Source organism: Podarcis tiliguerta (genome assembly GCF_965153285.1).
Source record: "Podarcis tiliguerta genome assembly, chromosome: 10".
Classification (NCBI taxonomy): domain Eukaryota; kingdom Metazoa; phylum Chordata; class Lepidosauria; order Squamata; family Lacertidae; genus Podarcis; species Podarcis tiliguerta.
The window spans coordinates 33123504-33144157 of NC_139543.1; the positions used below are offsets into that span (position 1 = coordinate 33123504).

Below are 20654 nucleotides of genomic sequence, written 5' to 3' on the forward strand. Positions count from 1 at the left end.
AAAACAAACAAACAACCAACCTAATATGAGAGGTATCTTGGTGTGATCTAATTTAGGGTCTGAGTATGGATATAATTTTATTTCCTTTTACTTTGGATATTGTGATTATCGGGGGGGGGGGGGACACCAGGAAATGATACAGAACATGGTACATATTCGTAATTCATATATAGTGGTCTTTTCCTGCAATATATTTGAAAGAAAAGCAAACATATCTACTTTTAACTTTGGTTTTGCAACTCTAGTTATCCCTCCAAAAGTAACCTGTAATTCTACTTTTAAGAGTCACCTATTGTATCCAGTCACACAGCTGACAGTTCTGCTTCTGTCAGCAGAACTGGGAGGGAGGGAATTTTCGGCAGTCCTCCATTCCCTGCCCCTCTCCCCCCATCTGCTCTGGAGGGTTCCCCATCCATGGCTTCATATTATTGAGAGAAGCCTCAAATTTGATTAGTTGATTTGTATGGTCTCTCTCTCTCTCTACCATCTCTATCTATCTATCTATCTATCATCTATCTACCTACCTACAGGGTGAGTCCTTTAAAAGAGGCCCTGTGGATACAGAGTACACATGTTCCATGGGGCCTCTTTTAAAAGACTCACACTGTATCATTGATAATTGTTTCCAAAGCTGTGCAAATGTAGGAAATGAGTGGATGTACTGACTAGCAGGGTATTAGCTGCTTTTGAGCTCATTTCTTTTGCTTCTGCTGGGGAAAGTCCTGTTTGGTAAATTGATACCTTTGTGGCCTAAGCTTTTTCAATACACTGTTCAAGTGGAAGGAAATTCTCCCTTTGGAGACCAATAAATATTGTTGCCTGGTTTTTGCTGCTTTCGAATTCCCCAGTGATCATCATTGGGCTAAATTTCCAAGTCACCCATAAGGTTTTGGTGCACAAATCCTATCAATAGAAATTAAATGCCTAACTTTGATTAGGTGTCTAGTCTCTACTGATGCTGGAATTCAAACGTCTACTCCTTGGCGTTTGTACTCTTGTCTCAAAGGCTATTTGCCTTTCCTTGGGTGATTTTTCAGTTTCTGGTACCTGTCTCATTTTTTTTTAGGCGGGGGCCGAACGATGGAGGATTCAGCCATTTTTCAAGCCTCCATGAATGCTTTGTTTAGGAGGGGAGTTATCTTCAGTAGAAGAGTGGAGGAGTGCAAAACTGGAGCTGGAGGTACCTTCAGTTGGTTGTTTTTTGCCTCCTCTATACTACAAGAAAAGTCACAACCTTTTCTTTCTTTCTTGAGGCATTACGGTTCTGTGAGAAATCACTGTGATAGATTTAGGGTACAACCCCATATATTGTGAGGCAGTTTTCAGTTTGGGGTTTTCTTTTGCTTTTTAGATGGGGAGGATTTCTACAATAGAGTGATCTAAAGGAATTACCTTGCTCTGAACTCATGCAATTGGATTATAACTTCACATATCTTTGTCCTTTGAAATTGTTATTTTACGCAAAGTGGGTGGTGCTTGCTCAGGGAAGCGACCACAAATTGTTAGCAGTGCATGCACGGGGGGGGGGGGGGGAGGAAGAATGGAGAATCACATTTGCCTAAAATGGCTGTAGATAGGTACCTATTATAGGACATTTTGTTCAACCTTCTGAATTGGGGAAGAGATTATAAAAATTAGTCATTGCTTGGCTAGTAAATGTACTTCTGAATGCTCAGTGAATAGTACAAGCTGCCAATCAGGTATCCGCAATCAATACATAAGTTTGTTTCATTTTTTAGGCTTTTAGTGGTGGTTGTTTAAAGTACTAGTGAATTGTGAGAAACCTACCTGTTTTCAGGTGCTTTTAATGTGTGTACCAGACCCATGCATGCAGATGCTCCGTCTGCATACAGGTGGGCTGCCTCACCTACCTGTCAAAATCCCTTGCTGGAGCAATGATTAAAGGAGGGCAAGAGGACTTTCAGAGAATGCTTCGCAAATCACTCTCTGAAGCACATCCCACCCTGCTTTTAACAGTGTACCAGGACGTTTAACACAGAGGGGGCACTCAGGGAGTGGTTTGCCAACCTTCTCTCTGAAGCATTTCCCACCCTCATTAAACCTGGAACAATGCTAAAATAATGGGGCCAGCAGTAAGCAGGACCACCTGTTTAGTGCTGAGTTCGGGCAAGCCAGAGAGCATGCCTGAACTCAAGAGGAACACTCCCTCTTTGCATTTGAGTAATCCTGATTAGCTCTGTGTCCCCATCAAAGGCTTCCAACAACCACATGGCTTAGGGCTTATATACACAGAATCCTACAAATATGTAATCTGTACACAGTAAAATATATATAGAACATTCTACCCATCAAAGTGTTAAATCCAAAATGTGAAAATCTCGTAGGAGTAGGGTAAGCAAGTATAGTTTTGATTTTTCACTGCATGTAAGTGCATCAGAACAATTGAATACACACCTACACATGCAGTCCACAAGATTGAACATCTGTACCAACTGAATGTACATGGCATTGATAACTAAGCAATAAGCATTGTTCACTGTTTGTGAAATTCCATGAATGGATATTGCTGCTTGTTAATATTTGAGAGAGAACCAATTGTTCCAAACTAGAGAGCTAAGCAACTTTTAAACTCCCATTAATTATTACATGTGCACACTAAGGATAATGAATGAGCTCATTGTCAATACACAAAAATAGCAAAGATTTTATTTCATTTGATGAAACTGATTAAACTGAGAAAAGATTGGAAGAAAGTAACTCTCCAGAGCATAAAATAAATTAGCAACCAAAATAATGCTTTTTGAGAACAACAACATAGTAATATTACATGTTTTAAAACTCTTAAGTAGTTTTAAATGCTTAAGTTACTATTTCTAAAAGTGAAATTGTTGTACTTTTTTCCTTTTAAAAATTGTTAATCTTTCATACTCTTGACAGGGTGAATCACCACTTGATTTAGCAAAGCAAAGAAAAAACGTTTGGATGATAAACCATCTACAGGAGGCAAGGCAGGCAAAGGGATATGACAATCCATCATTTCTCAGAAAGCTGAGGGCTGATAAGGTGAGAAGAATCTTTAAGTGATGACTCATGTAATGTGTTCTTTTAAAAGTAATTTCTGACCCTGCTTAGATGACACCCCACTACAGTTTGTACCAGGAGGTATTGGGAGTCTTGGGTTTACGCGTCTTTCTCACCCCCAAATTTGCCATTCTCTCTCACTGCAGTGAGAAATGATTGACCAATCCTAGGCATCTTCCATTTTTCTGAATCTAGGATCCTTCCTAGTCTTGCAGATAAACCCCTCTTTGTACATATTAAACTTGCTATGAAGTATCTGAGTGTTAAAATGAAGCACTAACTTTTTATACAGTTCATAAATATCCAGGTTAATTAATTGTTGTTTGTCTTTATGTAGGAATTTCGTCAGAAGGTGATGCTGGGAACACCTTTCCTAGTTATTTGGCTGGTTGGGTTTATAGCCGACCTTGATATCGATTCTTGGCTCATTAAAGGACTAATGTATGGTGGTGTTTGGGCTATGGTTCAATTTCTTTCCAAGTAAGTATTTAATTAGGGAATATGTTGGAGTAGATAGTTTGGTTTTACATAAAATACTGACAGGTTTATAAAAGCCCCATTCTTGGGGGGGAAAGTTTTACCTAATTCACTTTTCTATTAAATGATTGTTCAGGATAAGTAAAGAAAATTGTGTTTTGATGCCCTTCTGTCCTGCCTTCCAGTTAGTTTATAGGAGACCTACTGTGCTAGATTGAAGTGGCATTCATATTTTAGCTCTGAGCAAAAAGAACCTTAAATACCACATCAGTCACATTATGAATCATCAACTAGTTGTGTTGTATGAAAATGTGTCTGCCTGCCCAACAGTAATGTTTCCTCTTTCACAAACCAAATATTGAAATCCCTCTATAAAATGATTAGCTTATTTTCTATAGAAATGAAAATACCCTACTCTTTTATTTCCATAACGTAATGGTCTGTAATAAGCAGACTTTTTAAAGGAGGATATTTTTGGATTTTTTTAAAGGGATCTTAGTATTCAGTGAGTGGATAAAAAAAGACAAGAATTATTACAGGCAATGCCCAGTTTAGGCATGTTCGAATGACACTTGATTGTGCATATGTGCATGGCTCTGAACCTGGAAGGAGCCCAAAAACATCACAAAAGGGGTGGGGTGGGCTTACACGGGCTCCACTGACAAGCACAGGGTTTCGGAGCAGAAACCCTGTGCAACACAATGCTAGCCTGTATATGCCTCTTAATTTTTATGACTCTAATTTTAATGGCAAAGAGAAATACATTCGTAGTAAGAACATGATTAAACAAAGAAAGTTTGCATGGTTGAGTATCTTAAATTTATTTATTGTCAGTGTAATATAGCACATGTCAGAAAATATTTTAAACACTGGAATCTCTTGTGTAAGTATAAGAGATTATATTACTACAGCTCATGTTCTGGGTTTGGCTTTTTCTTCAAAGTCTGTTAAAATAACTATCATTTTGAGTTTTGCTGAGTGTGCTGTTCAGCCTTATTTTTAACTGCTGTCAAAATGTGGCTTTAGAAGAAAACTTTATTTCCAAATCTCCTTTGAAAAAACACATACAAGCAGGAGTATGAAATGCTTTTAGACCTGGTTAGGACAGCATATGTAATATGTATGCAAGTAACAATTGGGAAAATTGACCGAAAAAAATACAAACCCCAGAAAAAGTCCGTCTGTTTGGGTGGTCACATAATTTAAATTAATAATTTAGTGTAGTGGTTAACAACATTTGTAGCAAATGGACAGGTTATTTAAAGCTCTTATTTAAAGCTCTTATTTTTTAAAAAATAAGTCTATATTTACTTGTTTGTGAATGAGCGAGCACACACATATTTGAATATGTAATAACCTATTATGTTCTTTGTTTCACAGATCATTCTTTGATCACTCAATGCATAGTGCACTGCCCCTTGGAATCTACCTAGCAACAAAATTCTGGATGTATGTGACATGGTTTTTCTGGTTTTGGAACGATATCCTTTATATTGTGCTCAGCATTTGAATTTTTTCATTTTAGTGGGTTATATTCCAGTGCTCACATTCAAGAAAATTAAGAGGCTAGAATTTTAAGAAATTGAAGTTTTAGCAAGAGGATGTGGAAGTTTTATGGTTCAGACAGGTCATGGAAAAGGCTTAAGGGACTTCAGTGAAGCTGAAGCCAGGAGACAAGCGACCACGAGAGGGAGTGAAGCATGACAGTAAGTAAAAAGGGACTGGGCCAGATGGAACAAGTAAAAGCAGATAGTAGGACATACAGATTGAAGGGGACAGACTTAATTGCATAAGGCAGGGATGGGGAATCCGTTGTTGGGTTCCCATTATCCCCAGACAACATGGTTAATTGTGTGTGTGTATAAAAAGTAAAGGTAAAGGTATCCCTGCCCGTACGGGCCAGTCTTGACAGACTCTAGGGTTGTGCGCCCATCTCATTCAAGAGGCCGGGGGCCAGCGCTGTCCGGAGACACTTCCGGGTCACGTGGCCAGCGTGACATCGCTGCTCTGGCGAGCCAGAGCCGCACACGGAAACGCGGTTTACCTTCCCGCTAGTATGCGGTCCCTATTTATCTACTTGCACCCGGGAGTGCTTTCGAACTGCTAGGTTGGCAGGCGCTGGGACCGAACAACAGGAGCGCACCCCGCCGCGGGGATTCGAACCGCCGACCTTTTGATCGACAAGCCCTAGGCGCTGAGGCTTTTACTCACAGCGCCACCTGCGTCCCTCTGTGTGTGTGTATACCCATTAGTTAAATTACTCAAAACACAAGCTCACAGGTTTTTTTTGATTTGTGGCAAAATAAGTTAAAATAAGATGCTTTTGAACAAGTCCTTAAACCTAGCAATATTTAGTCCTAGTCTTCTACCCCCTTGCGTTCAATCTCTTCATTTTCTTTGGCTCTACATAAGTGTTTCCTTCTTGCTCATATTGACTTTGCTTTCTCAGTAGCTGTGCTGATTGTCATATCCCGATTACTGGCTCCTTCTGAAGTTAATATTTATGAACATTTAATGACATTATAGCAGAGTACAAGTAGACACTACATTTGCGATGTGGGTGCTGCCAGAACAGTCCCTTCTAAATCCTACATGTCAGTTTACTTTAACTGATTAATGTTGCCAGCCTCAATTATTAGTTCTTCTAGCCATTCAAGTTCTGCTGTCAGTCAGCTTGTCTGCAACTTGTTAGAAAAAAATATATGACATGTGCTCTGTTTTATAGAATGAAGTAGAAAAATTGTGGTCAGGGTAAGAATTTATTCTCATATGTCTTACAGTTTGATGAAATCAATTGCATCAGAGAACAGTGCCTTCTTTCTTCTCAGTAGGAAGAATAATGTGATATCTGGCTAAATGTCTCTGTGGCAGCCTTTTATAAATCTGCTTCTGGAATATGTTTTGATCAGAAATAAAAGGGCATCCAGATTGATTAATTTAAATATCTAGAATTGACTTTTAACTTGTCACTAGAATTATGATGAAAAGTAATATTTTGTATTTACTCAATGCATTCCACTTGGGACTCTTGAGGTCTGTTTAGTTATTTCTGTGCTGACTAGGATTGCCTTCTAACCTTACATCGAAACAGGCTTTGATAATGTTTTATAAACCTTACATAAGAGGGAATCTGGTTAGCTTCAATAATAGTCTACAACAGCAGGAAAGACAACCTATAAAAGAGAGAAATTTGTGTTGGATGATACCATGAGATCCCCCTCAGTAGTCTTACATACTTTCCTCACCATTATTAGGATAAAGGATATGTTGTCCTCTATTCCTGTTAAAGCAAGTGCTTTTCAAGATGTCTGCATTTCATGTAGCAAAGTCTTCTTAACTTCCCCCACTTATATAAGCTCAGAGGCCCAACCACAGAGGTAGTTCTGTTAGCACATTGTGTAGAGCACTAAAAGCAGGCAAATGTGACCATACAAGGGTAGGGGGGAACCATCTAATCTCTTCCTTTGGCTTGGACCTATCTCTTGCTTCTTAGTCACAGGAACATACTGTCCAGTTTTGAAAGCATCTCTCTGTCAGAGGTTTAATGCCAGACAGACAATTAAGGGCATCTAGCTTTTTTGTAGTAGAACATAATACAGTTTTCTCTACTAGCTTCTTTTTAGTGGGCTAGACATGTGGTTTAGTAATTGAAATGAATGCTGGTACTTATGAAAACATGTAGCCGTACCTTGGTTTTCAAACAGCTTAGTTCTCGAACATTTTGGCTCCCGAACACTGCAAACCCGAAAGTGACTCTTCTGGTTTGCAAACTATTTTTGGAAGCTGAATGTCTGACTGGACTTCCATGGCTTCCAGTTGGCTGCAGGAGCTTCCTGCAGCCAATCAGAAGCCACACTTTGGTTTCCAAACATTTTGGAAGTCGAACAGACTTCCGGAACGGATTCCTTTCGACTTCCAAGGTATGACTGTACCATATTCTTTTGGGAGCTTTAACTGCATGAGACTTAGACTCAAAAGCCCTGTTATAATGACATTTTTCTACACAAAGGTGATGAAGTCTAATTGAAATTTATGTCTTGGCTAAATGGGCTTAAGTGACCACGGTTTTCTTTGCATATAACATTAAATCAAGTATGGTTTAATATGAACATGCAGTATGCGCCCCCTTCCTCCTACCAGACTGCTGAGAAACAAGCGCATGCTTTGACTTGGTGTTTTGTCTGCAGAGCCGTCTTTCCCATAGGGCTTAGTGGCGCATCGCGCCAGGGCTCCGGCCTCTCAGGGGCGCCCCAGCAAGTGGGGGAGCTGCGCGGCTTTGTTGGCGGCCTCCTCTTTCCCTGCATGCCTGCCAGCTGTGCCCCACCAACCATATGGCTGGCGGTCATCCAGCTTCCCTCCCAAGCCTCTGCGGGAATCGCTCTCAGAAACAGACCATGAGTCTGGATCTGGACATAACACTTAGCAGCATGGCAGGAACAGCAGGGAACGAAGCACCCACAGTTTCAGTCGTGTTGCACCAACATTCTGTGTGTTGGCACTAACATGCAAACCAGGCTTGTAAGTTTAAGGCTCATTGTTTTCTTGTTGATGATCAGCAGCAACACAGTGGTTTTCAGGCTTTCTAACTTCAGGGAACTCTTTCCCACATTGATTTCAGTGCTATGGAGCCCCTTTACATATGCTGAAAACATTTTCCAATGTGTCATATTTGTACTTGAAACTGATGGGTTACCATTGAAATTTGTGATGTTAGCTAAATAGGTTTTAAGTGTGTGTGTTTAGAGCTTGCTATTCCCTTGGCAATGGAGTGTATAAATGCTGAGGCACTGAAGCAGAAAAGGTGCTACTGGGGCCATTTGTAATTTCATGGTAGAAAATATTTAAATCTGTTAAAATATAATTAGCTCTTACTATGTGCAAATTAATGTGAAGAAAATACAGATACCTAGGTATTAACAAAGTTAACTTCAAATTGTGAAGCAGCTGGAATTCAAATACTGGGGAAAAATCCAAGGGTCTGCAATTTATTCCAACAATTTCATTTCCAGATAAAGTACGTGTTCCTTTTTTCAGTAAATTATTAAGAGGGGAAGAAGAGGAGGAATCTTTAACATGAATGTAATCCATCCTCCCAAAAGAGTTTATTATTGTATTTATCATTCCCTGTATAATCTCTTTATTATTATAGAGTGTTTTTTGTGATTTAGCTGGAATTTCAGGCCACTAATAGGCATAAACAGTAAAAAATATATTAAAAAATGGTTGACCATTTGAATGTTTTACGTCAGAAAATGATTTAAAGAGATACAAAAGCTGCAATCCTAAACACATTGACTAGGAAATAAGCTCAACTGAATTCAGACTTTTGAGAGAACATTTATAATGTTGCACTGTTAATTTTGGAGCTATCAAACAAATTAAGACAAGACAAATTAAGACAAGACACTTGAACAGCATATAATGACAAAAAAGGATTATTAGATTTCTTGACATGCATCTAGTACATTCCCTGTGAAATGCATTAGCAAGAAAAAAGTGTATTGCAGAATTCTATTATTTTCAGATAATAATTATTTTTAACAGGAAAGAAAACATTTTAAAATTCCTTAACATTTAATACATCTAAATTTTGTGTTCATCCACCTTCCATTTCTTGCTAATAGTGTTGCACTTTTCTACAATTTTGGAAAATCTTGGAAATCAGACCCAGGAATAATTAAAGCCACAGAAGAACAAAAGAAAAAGGTAAAAAGCAAAACAGTCCATTCTTGTTAATGGTTGAAGATGTTGTTTAGATTTTCTGTGTACACGCTCAAAGTGTTTTCTAATCAAAGCAATTACAGGAAAGTTTCCCCCACCCAGCCTCCCGCAGAGGGGCACAGGGGGCTGCAGAGGCGACAGAGAGTTGCTGAAAATTGTTTCTGTCTCTGTTTTGCCAAGTTGTTCCATTTAAGAACATCAGAGGTAATTGTAGTCTAAGCAGAGTGAATGCTTTGCTACTGAGAAATCTGCTGAGGTCATCCAGATATTTCTGGTGTTTGTTTAAAACTTTTGTGTGTGTGTGTGTGTGTGTGTGTAGATACACACACATTCTCTCTCTCTCTCTCTCTCTCTCACACACACACACACACACACACAATCCCTCAAGTATGCATCTTAACTTCCAAGAAATAATTGTGGAAAGAGTTGTGGCACCTTGAAGGTTAAGCCCAGACAGATTACTCATCACATGGTGTAATTGTTTTTGAACCAGTTGAAAATGAAGGTGAAGATGTCATCCTTGAAAGGATACCAGCACGTCCAGAAAAAAGACTAGGCTGTAGACTCTCCTTCCCGATATGGTGTTCTGTGTATTGGGAGATTTTAATGTATCCCAGCTATCCTCTTCATGTCACCGCAGCAGAACATAGGGTGGTAGTAACGGCTTCAAACTGAATGCAAGGGGATACATTTTTGAGGTTGGAAAGGATATGCCTGTTACAGGAGTGACCCAACAGCCCTAATGCTGGTCCAATCTTGAGAAGCAGCCAGAAACTACTGATCTTGCTGCTGGATAGAGTCCCCTTGTATCTTAGAGGCAAGTGGGGCAGAACCAATTACACATGTGTGTTTATGTAGGCTCTAGTGGTGCCGAATTTCTTTGATGTGAATAAAATGGCATTAAGATCTTTTTGCCCAAGCTTGATATGGTGTTAAACTAATCTGAGTGTGTTAATAGAAGTTTGGATTTCTAGTGGGGTAGCTTTTGCAGTAAAAACAACCAAGAATCTCCTGGCACCTTGAAGGCTAACAAATTGTTTTATGACATAAGTTTGTCGACTTATGAAGCATGTATGAATATGGTTCTTAAATGATTAAATGTTCTTCTTTTTGCTTTTCTGCAGACAATAGTGGAACTTGCAGAGACAGGAAGTCTGGACCTTAGTATATTCTGCAGTACCTGTTTGGTAGTATGCTTTTTTGCTTACATGTAATTAAATTACCAATTTTAACATCACGTCTGTTTAGAAAATGTGTGTATTCTTTGACCTTGCGATATTCATACAGGGTATAAGTGAGCCTCTGCCAACTAAAATACTAAGCCAGTATTTGGGCATATGAATGCCACGCTTCCTAGGGATAGGAAAAGGCAAGTCCATAGTGTGGTTGTGATGGATCCAGAAGAAAGCAGGATATCAAAATTCCTTACAGGAGTCCCTGTCCCACAGTGTTAGGACTCTGTATTCCAGTGGGATGTCCTTGACACAAGTTCAGATGGATTTGGGTAGAAGCTTAACTTAAAACACCCACAGGTTTTTATATCAAAATACAGTGGCTCTCTTAAGTCAGTATAGAAATCTGGGCAGCAGACCGTTCCAGAGCTTCAAATAGAAAAAGATATATTCTAGTACACTAGGTGTGCTACGGTATCTGTTGCCACTCCCTGTGGTAAGACTTTCCACTACCAAAGTATTTAGCAGGAGCAATACAAGAGTTCCTAGTAATTCTGAAAGTTATTGTTGTTCCTATGTATCTTAATGACAACCCTGGATTAGAATCCTAAAAATAGGAGAGAGAACAGGACTACTTTAGATTGTGACTAAATCAAACAAGTGCATAGATCTCCGAGTATAGAGCAAAACCATGAAAATACTTCCATTAACAACTTCAGATTAAATTTACAGTGCCATTTTAGATACACACACATCTTATACTGGATATTTTGTAGGAAATTTAGTTGTTCAGTTTGTGGTGTGTATAAAGTAAATATCAACATTAGTTATTATCAACTGGCACTTCAGTAAAAGTTTTGCCTTATCTAAAACATCTGTAATGAAGTAAGCAGAATGTGCTTTATATAATAATGTTCTCAAAATATACAGGAATTGTGAGATTGTTATGATACATTTATATTCCTATCCAGAATCTAAATACATGCAACTCTGGACTCTTTAATATAAAACCTTTAAACCTAAATACCATATATCATGTTGCATAAATTATTTGATACTATAATGGTACTTAAAAACTTGTTGCTCTGTATGAAAATCTTTTAAGAACTTGAGATATGGTGAAACATAAGTGTTCTCTTACTTTGGGACATTGATAAGATAGTCTTGACTACAGATCTGAGTATTTTGTATTTCAGACAAATTGTTTATTACTTGATAGATACACTATTTTTAAAATGCAAATGTTAAGCGTTGTAGGTGTCATTCTCAAGATAAAATGTCTTTTGTGCGCTAACATTTATTTTGATGAAATGTTTTCACCGACAGCATTACAGCAGTGTTATGCTCAGTTTTTTCTATATGGAATACAAATTATTTATGCATCCACCCATAAGTAACTGATCTAACTGCAGACGATAAAAATCACCAAAATACTTAATCTTTTGTAAACTCTGCAAGCTTTTCCATCAGTATCGTCATCAGTTTCTTTGATCTCTAATTCAGAGTTTCAGTGTCGGCAGTAAATAGAATGGTGGGAAATTCTGTTTCGCAATGGAAAGGAGAATTTTCTTGTTTCAATTTAATTTAGATTGGCGATTGCAAATGCTGTAGGACTTGTGTATAGTGTATAAGACTTGTCTAGTGGGTGTAGGTGACAATAACAAAGCTTCCGTTTAGAGGAAAGTTAAAGTAAGGGAGGTATGTTTTTGCTAGGTGAAGCTAGAACTACAGGCTCCACGTGGTTACATTCTTAAATTCTTGGTATCATGACATGCATGAGTAGTAGAAGCAACAATAGCAACATTGTGTTCAAAATTCATATTAAAGATTGATAATATGAAAAGCAGGTTACATTGTATGCATATAAAAATCTGTTGAACAGATACGGAAACCAGTGAGGTCCAAACACTGTGGTGTGTGCAATCGATGTATAGCCAAGTTTGATCATCACTGCCCCTGGGTTGGTAACTGTGTAGGTAAGTACTGATAAGGAATAGAAAATTTCCATCATGTTTAGCTTTCAATCTCAAATAGTATGTGCATTTAGCATAGTACAGTTTCTTAGTATTCATGTATTCACCACTGCTATCAGACCAAGAAGATGCCAAACATTTTTTATTCTATAGTTTAGAAGCATAAGCAAGCTCAGCCAGCCTCTTGACCTCCAACGGTCTTTGTCACTGGGAGCTAAAGCAGTATAGCAAATGAATACAGCAGAGAGCAGGGTTGCTTTTTTTGTGGGAACACAGGTTTTTCATGTGAATGTTTGGTAGGTGATCTTGAAGCAAGTATGGTCACAAATCTTAGTGACTGTGAAGCTAAGACACAGTCTTTAAGCTTCGCATTTGAAGCACTTCCAAATGGATTCATCTCAACAGAATGCCTGAGCATTTTTAGAGAACTGATTTGATATAGTGTTGGTCTTTTTTTTCTTTTACAATTTTATGACGCATTAATAGTTTTATTGTGTACCACTTTCATTTTTTTGAGTTTGTGGTTTATAAATATTCAAATAAATAAATAAATTTCAGGGTAATATTAGTATTCATAAACAAATGAAATAGTTTTATTTTGGAGAAGAAAAGGTTACTGGGCTGAAGGTCAGCTTTGTACTGTATATTTGCATATTGCATATTTATGCTCACTTATTCATTTACTTCTTGAATACTTCCCAATTCTTTCCCCAGAGGAGCTTGTGCTTTATTTGCAAAGCACGTGATGAACTGCATTGCCGTGCTGAAATAAGATTCTTCTAGACTCTCCTAGTCTTGTGGCAGGGAAAGCTATGCTTTATATATTATGTATTACTAGAAGACCCTTTCTGGTCTCTTGTTAAAACAGCATTAAAAACAAATACATTTACTTCCATTCTTTCTTCTCAGGAGCTGGCAACCATCGTTACTTCATGGGCTATCTATTCTTTTTACTATTCATGATTTGCTGGATGATTTATGGATGTATCTCTTGTGAGTATTGTTTCCTGAACCATTTTCTTAATGCCTAGTTTAAGTCCTACTGTGACTGCAATGTTCTGTGTGAACGTTAACCTATACCTTGATTGTTCCCTGGTAGGGTTTTTCTTTTCTCATAAAAAATGCTTTTGGAAATGTTCCCCATGCAACATGCCCTGTATTCTGCAGGCTCATGTTCAGGAACATTTTCTAATCCAATGATATCATATTCTAATCCAATGATACCTATTTTTTAATTCCAGACTGGGGAATCCACTGTCACACTACTTACACAGCAGATGGATTTTGGACATATATTACACAAATAGCCACCTGTTCACCTTGGATGTTCTGGATGTTTTTGAATAGCGTGTTTCACTTCATGTGGGTGGCTGTGCTGCTAATGTGTCAGATGTATCAGGTAGGAGAAAGCACTTAATATGCAAACAAGCAGGGTTGCATTCAGCAGTGTTGCTCACTGACAGTAAAGCAGTAAGGCCAGTTGAATAGGGACAAGAGAACTTGCCCCACCCTTCCCCTTGCACCCAGCCTCCTAAATCTGCTTCAGAGGGATGGGAGATTCTCCAGAGCAGATTTGGGGTTGAGGGAGGGCTGCAGAGGAGATGGGAAATCACTGAAAAGTGCTTACCTCCTCATTCTGCTGACAGAAACCTTCCTGAGAATCCGGGGCTTAATTCCATTGCATATGTGAGGATCTGAATGCATATTGAAGCCCTTGGCTGTTTCTCTCTTTAATGCAAAGCATCAAACTTGAAATGCACTTATTTCCCAAGCCTTTGGGTGCCACTAGGTTTGATTTCCAGCACTATGGAACTTGGTTGGGTTTGGTATACAAAAATGTTGAAAAAAATAAGTGGCTAGTTTCAAATCTGTTTTCATGTATCTCTTATCATAAATGATCATGAGTGACAGAAACACACAGGAGAATAGAAAAGACTTGGCGTCAAGTACATATTGGATGCAGCTGTTCTGCTGGCAAGGAATTTGCATCACTGAAACGCAATTGACTGTTTTTACACAGTCAATAAAGACTTTACCCAGGCAAGTTCAGAACATGCAAAGTCTCACTAAAGAAATTGGTCAAAGTAGCCATTAGTGTTTGGGGGGTGAGGGTTTGCTTAGATAATGATGGTCAGCAATTAAGACACAAAAAGAAACTCTTGTTAACTGGGACGTCCTGGCATGTTCCCTCACTTGCAGAAATGGAGGCGCTAAGCTCTTTCTTATCTTGGATTATTAAGATGTACTATGATAATCCAAGAACAGCCTATTTGTGTCAGTGTCTCAAAATAATAGGCAAAGTAATATAACACTGACAATGTTTCGTCGGGTAGGGAAAGGAAAATGTTAACATGACAAACTTTCTCTTTAGCAGGCCCAAAGTTACTGCTTGACTGTTTTTGAAAATGAATCATTGAACCTGTTAACTCACAGTTATTATTAAGTTCATCATGGTTCAGAGCAACCATCAGTATATATCCAGCGTATCAAAGAAGTTTTTTTGTGCATTAACAGCAAACTCCATTAGCATGCAATACAGGAAAAGTATTCCATTTAGCTATAACTTGTTTCATCTTTGTACTAAGCTGTCAAAGGTGGTCTTGAAGTTACAGCAGAACAGTTCTGGCTTCAACCTCCACTTTCTGCAAGGATTGCCTATGCTACAGATTTCCCTATAGGGGTTTTGATAGTGCATCTTATTCCAGTGGGCTTTACGTCACTACCTGTCAGCTGATAGGTTCTCACTTCAAGGCCATTTGGATTCGCTGCACTATCGAGTTCAACAGGCAGTTTGCTGTGCTGTGGAGTGTCCCATGAGAAGCTGCATAGCACAATCTATACCAGCAGGCCTGCTGATCCCAGTAGACAGTCGATTGGTGGTGATAGTAAGTCTCCCTTGCTAATTAGCAGTTGGGAAAGTGCTTAAAGGCTCCCTGTTGTATATTGGCAGCTGCATCTCTCCCTACCCCACGCCTGATGTGTATATGATATCAGATGTGGGCAGATGGACATGGTGGAACCACCTTGTGGACCAAATTGGGACCTGTTCCAGGCCTAATAAGAATTAGGGGCTGGAAGTTCCCCATGCCTCCTTTAGCGGGTTTATATGCTACATCTTCAAAGACTCTGAATACTTCCCCCTCCTCCCTTTCTCCCAGATCTCTTGTTTAGGTATTACTACAAATGAAAGGATGAATGCAAGACGATATAAGCACTTTAAAGTTACGACAACATCTATCGAAAGCCCATTTAAGTAAGTACATAGATAAAGAAACATGGAAATGTGTTTATACAAACATGCGGGTGGTATTCACAAGTTAGGGAAAGCTTAAATAGCGCATGTGAATGGATTCTGTGTACTGGGTTGTTTCCCTCCTTTCCTAAAAGGTAGCCACAGAAATGTGAATCTCTTTCCACTTGTTCCCAGGAAAGCAGCTGAGCTAGGGTTGTGATCTTGATTGGGGAAACTGTTTGAAGGGTATCAAAAGTATTTTTTCTTTTATAGTTTACCTGCTCTGGGAATTGTATACAAATTGAAATGTGGACTACAACTTCCTTAAACAAATAACTGGAACATGAGCAGAAACGCATTTCTCTTTTAGCACCCTCAAATTCAAAACTAAAACTAAAAAGCATACACTTCATTTTCTCTCTCCCGCATGCATATGCATGCATATGCAAATATTTACCATTTCATATTGTTCACATACTTGGATTCTCTTGGAAGCAATTAAGCCATTAGTACTGAAGTGCACAAAAAATCCTAGCTACCTAGTAACATTCAAAATAAACATTATCATAAATGAAAGATTATTCCTTAGAAAAAAATACTTTAGAGTACACAGACATCTGCTTTCTCTTTCCCTAATTTGGTCCTGTTTTCTCTTCTCTACGATCCCATTAATAATTGACAAAGACTCCTACATTTTCTTCTTTCCCCAAACCTCTTTATCCCATTCACCCTGCCTTATTCTTCCTCTTGTGTATCTTTCTTCCTTTGGAATTAAGGGCACCAATAGTATGATCAAACAGCAGCAATCTAATAACATCAAAAAGTAAAAGTCTAATCAGCAGTCTGGGTGCACAGGCTGCAGTTTCTGGACTGTCTTCAAAGGCAGCCCTACATATAACAGTTTTCCAGTAGTTGTCTAAATGAGGTTACCAAGGAGGAAGCCACTGAAGCCGGATTATCCATAAGGAGTGGGCCATCAGAGAAAGCTATAAAGGCACTCAAGCCATTGAGACCACTTTTGTCTCTGGCGATAGTAAGAGAACCCACAAACCACAGACCTGAACTTTTAGGGCAGAGCTTTCCAAACCGTGTGTCGCGACACATTAGTGTGTCAGCTGCAGTGTGTAGGTGTGCCATGCAAACACTCCCTACGCTCCTCCGGGGGAAATGGGTTAGTTTAACCTCCAGTTTGCTAATAAAACTGAATTACTGTGCCGCAAAATAATGCATGTCTAAAAAGTATGTCACCAACATAAAAAGTTTGGAAAGCTGTTTTAGGGGGAACATGACCATATCCAGAGCTGTTGAAAGCAGCATCCAGAGACTTATAGAATATCTGATGAAATAGTGGTCATACTCTCACTTGTGGGAGTGGCCAGACTGTGCAACCACATTAGATATGTGAATTGTGTTCCATCAGAACCATGAATTCACTCAGTTCTAGCCAATTTAAATGGGTATTTGTAATATCTCACATGTGCTATGTAATCAGTCCTTCCCCAAACCCAATACACTAGGTCAGAAGTATTATCCCCATTATAAAGGGGGCAGATAAACTGAAGCCAAGAAATCATAGCTTTCCTAAAGCTTCCTATTGAGAGCTTACAACCCTGTGTGGCTTCTTGGTTGATAGCTGACGCTTTTCACTCCTCCATAGCAGTGAATGTTTCTGTAAGTATCAACAAGCACAAACACAGTTATACGTAAGTGGGGGTGGGGGTGGGGGGTGAGTCCTCATTAATGTTGACTAACATCGTTACACTTGCTGAACTAACATATATTTATGTAACCGTTTCTGTTTGTATTTTTTAGCCATGGATGCATAAGAAACATTATAGACTTCTTTGAATTCAGATGCTGCGGTCTTTTTCGTCCTGTTATTGTGGACTGGACAAGGCAGTATACAATAGAATATGACCAAACAACTGGAAGTGGCTACCAGCTAGTGTAACACCCACCTCCAAACCTGTGAGCATATCGTATCTGAGTGGTGCCTGAAAATTTGTTTCTCTCAAATCCACATCCCTTGAACAGTAGCATGCTATGAATAGAGCTAACAGTGAATCTAATGGTACCTTCTCTACATCAGTTTTATTAACAGATGTAATCAAAGGACAGAATAAACTGCCAATCCTGACAATGAGGAGGAAGATGAGAAAGGGATTTTAACTGTCCTTACCGTGGGAATGATTCACAAAGACATATTCACGCCATTTTCTTTCCTTTTAACTGCTTTCACAATGGAGCATGAGATTGTTAAAATACAAACATACTAAAGTCATGCTGTGCTGAACATGAAATATTTATTTCATAATTTGAACAGTTTCATTGGAATTAAAGTCAAATTTTACAAAGCAGCCAGACTTTGAGATCAATGTATTATATTTCCTGTAATGGAATTTTTGTACAGATTTGCTATAGTATTATGTGCATTGAAAATGTGCATTCAGTACTCCGAAGAATCATGTGGTCTTATTGGGAATCCACCATAAAGCGTGAAGTTGTTGGAAGCAGGACGCAGAAGGATGTTAGTCACAAAACTGTTACGTAAATGTAATGGCTGTTGGCTGTTAAAGCTGTCTTGTTTCCGATATATTGAGTTACTCGTAATAAGCCTTGTCTGAAGATGTATATTTGGGGAGGGTGGGTGAAGTTGCACAAAATTACATCTCTCTCGTCCAGTATAAAGCCCTACTTAGGTGCATGATACGACTTTTGAAAATTAGACCACAAAACAAAATATAGCATAATAATCTGCAAAAACTAAATAAATACGTATAATATATGCAGTCAGTGAAATGCTGGTACCTAAGTAGTAGGTACAGTTCTGCATGATGTAGTCTACAGTCATTGGAGCGTTGGAAGATGTGCGAAGTTATGTAGGTGGAACCAAAGAGTGAAAGGGCCAACTCTCAGTAATAGGGGAGCGGGGAAGGATATGACTGCAGTTAAATTGAATGTGGCTGCTGGAGAAGTAAAAACTGATTAACAAATAACTCTTTTACTTTACATAAAATGATGGAATTCAAGCTAAAGAAAGTTGTAATTCCTTTGTAGCAGATTTAAGTGGGGGGAAAACATTACATGGCTTCTTGAAGAATATGGTAATGGCACATGGGAAAACACCCTTAACTTTTGTTTGTCTCAAAGTTACCAGAACCAGATATATTTGAAAGGTAAGGAGTGGTTTGAAGTTGCATTCCAGAAGAGTTTTATGTTGTTGAATGTGATGCACTGATTTTATGTTACAGCATTTTTATATATTCCTTGTGAATTATTCACTGCTTCCTTAACTATTGTTTACAGAGAGACTTGAAAAATCGGTTAAGTTCTCTTTTTAAGTGCTGTAGCAACATAGTGGTTCGAGAATCCTGTGAGGGGGATTTGGGGAGGGGACCTTAATACAGATGATCGAGACCAGTGTAAAGAATGTTTATCTGTATATACATAATTTATCAAATAGTTTTCTCTTTGTGAGTGTGTGCGTGTGTGTGTGTTAGTATATTTAAAAGCTGCTCATTTCATTTTATCCAACCAAAAATGTAGGAAGATATCTAATGGGCTTGTTAGTAATGATCAATATTGCTGTTAATAGGCACTGTACCCTGCAACTTCACTGCATGTTTGATGCTTGGCAAAACTAGCATTTCCTGTAATATGCAGATTACAGGTATTAAAGCAATCTAGTGGTATTCCCGCCCCTTGCCTTAGTAAGAGGAGCAGTGAAACTGTAAATAGTTGATGTTCAGTATTTTCAAGTAGGCATTTTCCCTCTAGCCGTTTCTTTGATCACCAGGTGTGCATAGTTTGCAAGTACCAGATATCAAGATTTACAGAAGTGCAACATTAGTGTACTTGAATGTTTAATACTGGAAAAATTCAACTTTGTCTTTGACACGCTATTTTTGAGGGAAAGAGAATGAAGTTGGGTGCAGGGATGGCAAAAGAGGCCTGTGCCATTTTGTCAGATACAACTTAGAACTATAATAAGAATATATTATTCTTACAACACTACTTGTAAACTTTAGTTTCAAGCTGAACATGTTTGAGCAGAGCCATCTATTTCTTATTTTACATTACAAGGAGTTGACTCCCTTTTGGAGAAAGCGTAGCTCTGCAGAATCTCATTTGATGTTGAAAGCCCTCCGTAATCTATTTGCTAAATATATTTCATAGCTCCAGAAAAATCTGTGTAATATACATCTATATTTCTTTTGCAAGTTACAGTAATGTGTACCATATGGATTCCTTGTACAAATAATTGTGTCCTTGATAGTGAAAATAAATCCTACTTCAGTTGAGCCAAAATACTTGGGTGTAAATTTTGCTTAACTCTATGCTGCAAAAAGAAAATATAATGGAGTTAGAATTGCCCAGAAGAAGGTTCTACATCTGAGGCAGCTAGAATAATTCTAGTAGTCTGAAATACTGAAGGGTTTTTTTCTGAAATCTGGCAGATTGGGTGGGGGGGAGTATCTATGCAGCATTTTTTTCTACCAAGAACTCTGTTATTTATTGCAGCAGACCACACCATTCTAGAGGGCTGCATGAAAGCGATCCAAATATACTGGATAGATATTCATTGATCTATTCAGAACAAGCAAATGAAAAAATTGTTTCTGCCCTAGATAAGCTATTTTCTTTTTGCAGGTTTTAAGTTTCTCAATGCTCTCCTAAGTTGTTTTAACAGTTAATATGCATAAGAGCATCATTGTTTAAAACTGAGTATTTTTTTTAATTTACCTTATTTATAACTGTGCCAAGCATTATTTTACTACTGTCAAAATGTTGATGTATTACATGGTGAACAAAATCTGTAAAATGTTTAATAAAAATAGCACTCCTTACATAAATTAAAATTGTCATTTTTTGTAAGTTATTAATCAAATAAATACTTGTCTCCTAGATGCTAGCATTTGTCTTTACTTCAGCAAGAGTTTCTTGTTCTCCTGCTCAGAACACTCAGGAATTTATTCTTAGGAGATTGGAGTAACCTCCTAATTAGCAGAAAAGGAGCCAAAGAGCCCATTGCTACCT

The 20654-nt window shown here is 38.3% G+C and overlaps 1 protein-coding gene across 1 annotated transcript in view; it reads left to right on the top strand.

The window, feature by feature from the left end:
* ZDHHC17 (zDHHC palmitoyltransferase 17) overlaps nucleotides 1-20522 on the top strand; it is a 48272-nt gene extending 27750 nt beyond the window's left edge. Inside the window, exons 8-17 of the mRNA XM_083400477.1 lie at nucleotides 2899-3024; nucleotides 3380-3522; nucleotides 4900-5000; nucleotides 9101-9225; nucleotides 10365-10427; nucleotides 12295-12388; nucleotides 13295-13378; nucleotides 13627-13784; nucleotides 15544-15638; nucleotides 17430-20522. Of these exons, the coding sequence (XP_083256603.1) occupies nucleotides 2899-3024; nucleotides 3380-3522; nucleotides 4900-5000; nucleotides 9101-9225; nucleotides 10365-10427; nucleotides 12295-12388; nucleotides 13295-13378; nucleotides 13627-13784; nucleotides 15544-15638; nucleotides 17430-17568 (1128 nt within the window). The 3' untranslated portion in view covers nucleotides 17569-20522. The remainder of the gene's footprint in view (nucleotides 1-2898; nucleotides 3025-3379; nucleotides 3523-4899; nucleotides 5001-9100; nucleotides 9226-10364; nucleotides 10428-12294; nucleotides 12389-13294; nucleotides 13379-13626; nucleotides 13785-15543; nucleotides 15639-17429) is intronic.
* Nucleotides 20523-20654: the final 132 nt, after the last annotated feature.